The sequence below is a fragment of the Lynx canadensis genome, chromosome D3 (assembly GCF_007474595.2).
Source record: "Lynx canadensis isolate LIC74 chromosome D3, mLynCan4.pri.v2, whole genome shotgun sequence".
Taxonomy (NCBI): domain Eukaryota; kingdom Metazoa; phylum Chordata; class Mammalia; order Carnivora; family Felidae; genus Lynx; species Lynx canadensis.
In genome coordinates, this window is record NC_044314.2 from 46,424,761 (window position 1) to 46,431,671 (window position 6,911).

Sequence of the window (6,911 nt, forward strand, 5' to 3'; positions counted from 1 at the left end):
ACACACCTTGTCTGAGGGACTTGGCACACTGAAGGCACTCAACAAACCTTTCTCTTGCCCTGAGTGGATCCTTTTCAGAGCTCTAGGCCGTTAAGGGATATTCCCCATCTGAGCTCTGTAGTTACCTGTGTGTATGTACCACAAACATCACAAATCCTTGACATTTAACATGTGTCCTATTAGGGAGACTGAAACATCTTTATACGTTTTATATGTTATTTCTTTGCAAACTAGTTTAATCTACAAATAGAAAAGGTAACACTAGGGCCTTGTCTTGATATTCTGGGGGCTGTGACCAAACTCTGCCCTTTAGCTGTCAACACTCAGGTCCCAATGGGGAACAATCCTTAGACACCCCTTCACACACACACATCAAATCCCATTTATTCCATTCTCTGTGCCGTCTTGGATGTCACTAAAACCCAGATGTTTAATAACATGTGTTTTTGAAGCAGTTGATAATGAAAGACTGGGATTTTGAGAAACCATGGAATGGGAAACCTCTCTATTCCAGCCCTGATCTTCTTCAACATCCAGTCTGCAACCCCCTGCCACAATTCATTTTTATCTGCCATGGTAAACGTGCTGGGGATACCTGCGGACAGACACCCAGGCCAGGAAAAGGCGGTATTTGTGTAGTTGTCTTCTAATAAGGTCAAAGGCGCAATGCGTTACACAGCTCTGCGGGCAGCCAGGCTCATTAGAGCAGGAGTGGGCTGTGGGACTCGTGTGGGATATTCAGAGGCTGGGGTTTCATTTGGGGTCTGTGCCTAGTGGGTGTCCTGGGCTCCCTCAGCAGAACCTGGATTGGGGGTGAGAACGGCAGCCCCGAGCATCTGGGAGCCCCCACAGGACCCTTTGCCCTTCTGAATCTGAGGTCTGATTTCCACCCGGTGCTAACTAAAGCTGGAAGCAAAGCAAAATGCAAAGACCCTGGTGCTGTTTGCAAATTCCCTGTCGCTTCCCTTCACCAAATCCTGCCTGCGTCCCTGCCCCCCAGCTTGGGGGTGGGTTTTCCTGTGGGGCTTAGGTTGTTGAGGAAAGGTGAGCAAGGGCATTGAGCAAGAGGAGAGCCCTGCAGGCTGTATTTTGGTGCACTTAATGAATAGTGTGAGGCAAGGAGCTGAAGGCCAAAGCCTGACAGGCTGACAGGCCTGATTGCCATTTGCATGAACCGCACTCTGCAAGTGGAAGTGACTGGAGAGAGTGATTGATTTGTTTTGCTGAGGCTCCTTTGTGGTCTTCTGGGTGGATTTCTGGCCCCACCTCTCAGCCTCAAAGCCCTTGCTTTGCCTGCTGTTGCTTTTTTATTTGGGGGTAATGAAAATTTGTTATAAGCCTTCCCTTTCATCTGTACGTGGCAGGCTGTCACAGAGAAACGAGCCATTCGGCAGCCTCACTCCTGTCCAAATTGCTAAATGTTTTTTTTCCAATTGCTTCCCTAATGGGCCGGGATAATGGGAGCGGCATGCTCTCTGCCCACGCCGGAGATGCCAGCGCATTTGTCCAGCGCACATGTGTGGTGGGCAGCCGGCCCCTTCTGTCCGCGGCGGGCCAGCCCCGGTGCAGCGGGGGCGCCGGCTGGAGCACCTGCCGGTGCGCGCTCGCACCCAGGAAGGGGCTCCCCAGCTCCACCGGCGCGGCGTGGCCATCCCCGCGGGTGAAGCCCGGCCCGGGGTGGGGGGGGCGGGTGATGCGGGCCAGAGCCCTGGACCCGGGGCCACCGATGGACCGGCCGGGCCAGCGTTTTATGGACTCCAGTGGCTGCTTTTCGGAGGGGCGGGCTCTCGAGCTCCCCACGGCCGGCTGTTCCGCGAGCTGGATGCTCAACTGTGGCTGACCCACAGCTTTACGAGCCTAAGTGCTTATCCAGGAACAGAAGTGAGGAGGTTGTGTGTGATAAGAAAATAATTTGCCAAAACTGCAACGATAAAGAGGGCCTGGTGGGATCTCTTATGGTATGAATAGCCCGGAGCAGCTGCGGATTTCTCCCTGCTTTCACCATTATTTTCATTTTTATAACAACTAAAAGCTAAATGCCTTGTACAAGCCTGGAGAATCTTGCCTCAGCTTCTCCTCCAACGTCGCTTTCTCTTTCTGGGAATCTTAGCATGCACACCCGGACATGCACGCCCGGACAGAATGTTCCTTGGCCTCGCGGCTTCAGCTGGTCTGCTCCTTGGCCCGGTGACACCGCGGCGCTGCACTGCCCTGACGTCGCGCTCCCCGAACAATCCCCCTCGCACAGAAAGCGCCAGTTGTCCCCTCTGGGGCTCCGGAACAGGTGCTCCTATTACTGCGTCCCGGAGGCAGGGAACTCTTCATCAGAAACCAGTGCCTTGTAAATCACAGCAGTTCCTCGGTTGACGGGGGACATGCGCTCCACTTGAGAACGAATGAGGCAGACACAATCCTACCTCTTCGTGCGCTTTGCTGTGTTCTAAGGGCACCGCCAGCACTTCCTGAGCGCCCCCAGCCTTCTACGGGGGTGCTGAGTGCTACCATCATTCACATTTAGTAGGGGTCCTATACAAATGGGTGCTGCACGAGACCCGTAAGCAGTGTAGGGGGCAGCCCCGGCCTTGAAGTTAGGCAGCACACGTCCCCCATCCGGCTCCGTCAGTGAGTAGCTGTGTGACCTAAATCCTCATTTCCTCCGTGCCATGGGGATAAAGGAGCACCACTTCGCTGGACTGTAGGTGCTATTATTAATTAAACAAGAAAATAAATATAGAGCACTTGGTAGGGTGCATGAAACCTTATTAGCACTCAATACATGTTAGCTATAATTATTACATCTATTTCTTTCTGAGTCTCTCTGGCTAGTTGGGAATACACGGGCAACACGGAAGGATAGCATGAGAGAGAATGTGATAAAGGAATGCATTTAATGAGTGACAAAAACAGCAAATGCTATGGGGGGGGGGGGCAGTCACTTAAGCCAGGGCAGTCAAAGATAATTTTTGAGCAATGCAGTTGTGCGGGCAAAGCATGTTTCAAGGTTAACTTGACTGGATTTATTGAAACAGATAAAAGAATGGAGTTGGGAGGATTAATTGATTATAATACTAACAGGAAGGGACTTAAATAAACAATACAATAAAATTAAAATGGAATGTTTCTGGTGGGAGAAGTTAGGAGGAGAGGGAACAATCCAGGATGCTTTAAACTTTTTAATTTTTTTATCTTATTATTATTTTAGCTGAATGAATAAATAGAACGTTGGAAATAGGAAAATCTGGAAGGGAAGCTGGTTCTGGGAACCAGCTGGTTCTGGGAAGATGAGCTCAGTTTGAAGATTTGGATTCGTTGTGAGGTTATCTAAACAGATGACTTCACACTATAATTGGCATGCATATAACACAGAATAGAGTAAAGCAGAGCACTTAAATGTAACCCTTGGAGAATGTCAAGGACACAGATTCAGTACATAGGAGCAAGGAGTCTGTAGCAATAGAAAGATAGCCAGAAGTTCAATGCCATGAAAGTCGTAAGAGCAAAGAGTTTCCACAAGAATGAAGTGGTCAGCAGTAGGGAATGATGATAGGGCCAAAGCCGAAGAGAATGAAGACTGAGAATTGGAGCTGAGAATTAGGGTACAAATAGGGAGAGATCAATTTCAGGAGCACAATGGGCAGTTGAAGTAATACTATCAGGAATTAGGGACTATGAAGTGATGGAAAAATGGAACTGCATTACAATCTGGGAAGTTATCAGGAGGTAGGAGACATGGCCTTTGTACTCAAGGGACCACTGGGCACACGTTTCACCCATAGTCACTACTTTAATAGCAGGGTTATTAGGCCAGGGGAGGCAGGGAGGAATATTATCTGGGGATTAAAGGAGCCTTTATACAGTCTTTGCTAACTCACACTGTTGGCTTTGTCTCCACATGAGGCAGTTCTTCTCTAGAATTTTCAGTGGTCCCACACAGCCTACTAAAGCCACCATTTACCGTGAAGTCTTGTAAATCTGCTTGCTCTGTTATTAAGTTTACATTTCTCATTCAGAAAAATAGCTATTACCTGTAAGATGCTTACAATAAGATTCTGAAGTTCCTTTTTGTTTCATTCATTCATTCATTCATTCATTCATTTCTTTCAACAAATTTGTATAGAGTTTCCATGACATACCTTGTTCCAGAAACTCCAGATACAGTGGTGAATAAGACAGAAAAAATGTCTTCATTCATAGAGCTGTTAAAATAGTAGGTGAAAAGATAATAAGCACACAATATAAGATAATTTAATAAGTAATAATGTGTTGGAGCTGGGGAGCTAGTTTAGGAGGTGATATCTGGGTTGATTCCTGGATGATAGGAAAGAGTTAACAGTGAAGATCTCGGGTATAGAATAAGGGATGGGAAACAAGTGCAAAGGCCCTGAGGTGGATGGAGCATGGCTTGACATGTTCAAGGAACTAAAGGAAAGCTAGTGCAGCTGGAGTATAGTGAGCAAAATGAAGATAAATTGGAAATTTACTTCTGAGAGGTAGGCAAGATAAGGATATGTAGGAAATGCAGGCCGAAGAATCTGAGTTCAAATGTAATAGGAAGCTATTGAGGGATTTTGAGAAGTGCAATGACTTGGCCTATTTATGTTTGTAGAAGAATATACTGGCCACATGGATTAGTGGAAAGGGTCATGGGGGACAAAAGTAGAAGTCACTGGAAGGTGGTAAGCCGGAGGTTGACATAAATGCTTGGATTACCTTGTGGTGACCGGATCACACAGTGGAGCTGGGAGACAACAGAAGAAGCAAGAAGGACATTATATTGCAGTAATTAGGACAGGAAAGCCAATGAGGATTCACATTGGGGAAGAAGCAGTGGAGGTAAGGGGAAGTAGACAGATGGGAGATATACTTTGGAGGTAGAGCCAACAGGGCTGGCCAAAGAATTGGATGTCACAAATCAATATGGAGTCTAGGGTGTTTTATTTTAGCAAATTGATTGGATGATTGTATCGTCTACCGAAATGAGGAAAACTCCATGACAGATGTTCTAAACATTGTGAACCTTATACTGCCACCACCAACAGGGGGCCATTGTTTCCAGAAAATCGACCAGGATCACCCTTAAAACTAAAGGCCTGAGCAAAAAAGTTGAAAATTAATGATACGCGTATAGAGGTTTATTATATTATCTCAATTTTTGTGAATGTTTGAATATATCTATAACAAAAAAATTTAATAAATGGAATGGCATGAAGTCTTCCTTTCAGCCAATGGATACCAATTGGATAGAAATCTTTTCCAAGTTTTGAAGTAAATACCCACTAAGAAGATTGTTTGAAGCACTAGGTGAAAAAGGTCCCTCCTTCAGCCTGCTGCCATATCTTCAAGGGCAAACTGCAGTCCACATACTGCACCCAACTCATGTCTGGAAGAAAAAAATTAATAGTAGGGGAACTAAATGGCTACCAATTTGTGAGCACCCAGTTCTAATACTTTTATTGATTTTGGGTTCCAGGTTAGTGCTTGAGCTGTCTCTATCCATCACATTTTCCACATAAGGGCATAGATCATCCTGGGGGTTTTGTGTGTTGGGTTGGGGGAGAGTTGGGGGTAGCTCAACTGCCTGGAATTGGAAATAGGGAGACTGTGGGTTCAAATCCAACTCCATGCAGATCCATGTGGGACCCTGAGTAGCAATATGTTCACTGCTTTAGTGTCCTTGATAAAGATAATATTGATCACTACAGTTGTTCAGCCGTGTATTTATTTTTTCATACATTACAGTTTTATTTTTGTGTACAAAGTTGTTTAACAATCACTGAATTTCTAGGCCAGGTTCAGGTAACTGAAGAGCCTTTATAACTAATTTATATTGTCTAGATCCAAGGTATGCGGCAAACATGGTCTGGAGCAAAATGGGAAATAAATCTTTCTAAAGACAGGCTTAGAAATTCTAGTCCAGTAAGTTAAGATGTTTCCTTTTTCTGGTAGCAGGGCTGACTCATACCTGGCTGCTAGGCCACGATTCACGGGTATAGCCAAGAAAACAGGGCACAGACCACCAAAAACAAGACCAACCAGTCCACCCCGTGTTATGGTACAGGTTTCACAATTCAAATCACCTGTATTCAAAGGTAGATTTACAAAACCTTTGTAAGATGCACGCGCAGTCAAAAATGGGATCACTGCCATTGGTAAGCCAGCAGCTATACGAGCCTGTGTCACATTGAAGATGCGTCGAGAAAGACTATTTGCTATTAGACCACAGAGAGCAGCATTAAGTCCGATATAAACTGATCCATGTTCAAATAGATTCCTTTCTGCTTCTGGGAGGTGGTTAATTTTTCTGGTTATGATATTGAAAATTAAGTCTTCCTTGACAGTATCATCTGGTTCATGATTTTTCATCTTGAGCCTTATGCTCTGCTCACAACCCTCCTCGGCACGCTGGGGTTCACTCCAACCTTTGCTCAACTAGCCTGAACGCAGCCATCTTTGGCTGACCTCAGCCGTGTATTTATACAGAAGATGGATTTGAAGCCACAAAATAAAGGGAAAAAACACACAGATACACAATAAAATGTTCTTTACAATTTTCAGATTACTTTGTATTTCAAGGGAGACTTTAAGGAGGGGCATGAGAGTGGGAAGAATATGTTGTCTCCTGAAAGATACCATGTGGGTCCAAAATATTCTGTGCATTAGGATAAACAAGAACATTTTCCTGGTCCTTCTAATAAAACTATTTGCTCTTGTGGAAGGTCCTTCAATGAGATGATTCAGAAAATTATAACATTAAGTGTTAGTGGAGATATAGTTCTAAACAAAGGTAGTGATTAAAAACACAATATCAAATATTAATGCTATTTTTGAAGGGTTGGGGTTGTGATTAAAACACTCAATTTAAAAACTGGATGATCAGTGTAGAGTTCTGATTGTCAGCTACAAAATAGTTC

The 6,911-nt window shown here is 45.0% G+C and overlaps 1 protein-coding gene across 1 annotated transcript; it reads right to left on the bottom strand.

Annotated features, from left to right (window-relative positions):
• Positions 1 to 5,721: 5,721 nt before the first annotated feature.
• Positions 5,722 to 6,453, bottom strand: LOC115528384 (transmembrane protein 126A-like). Its single transcript, XM_032595385.1, is given in 2 exon segments — positions 5,722 to 5,883; positions 5,886 to 6,453. Coding segments are annotated over 2 exon segments (591 nt in total). The 5' UTR covers positions 6,364 to 6,453; the 3' UTR covers positions 5,722 to 5,770.
• Positions 6,454 to 6,911: the final 458 nt, after the last annotated feature.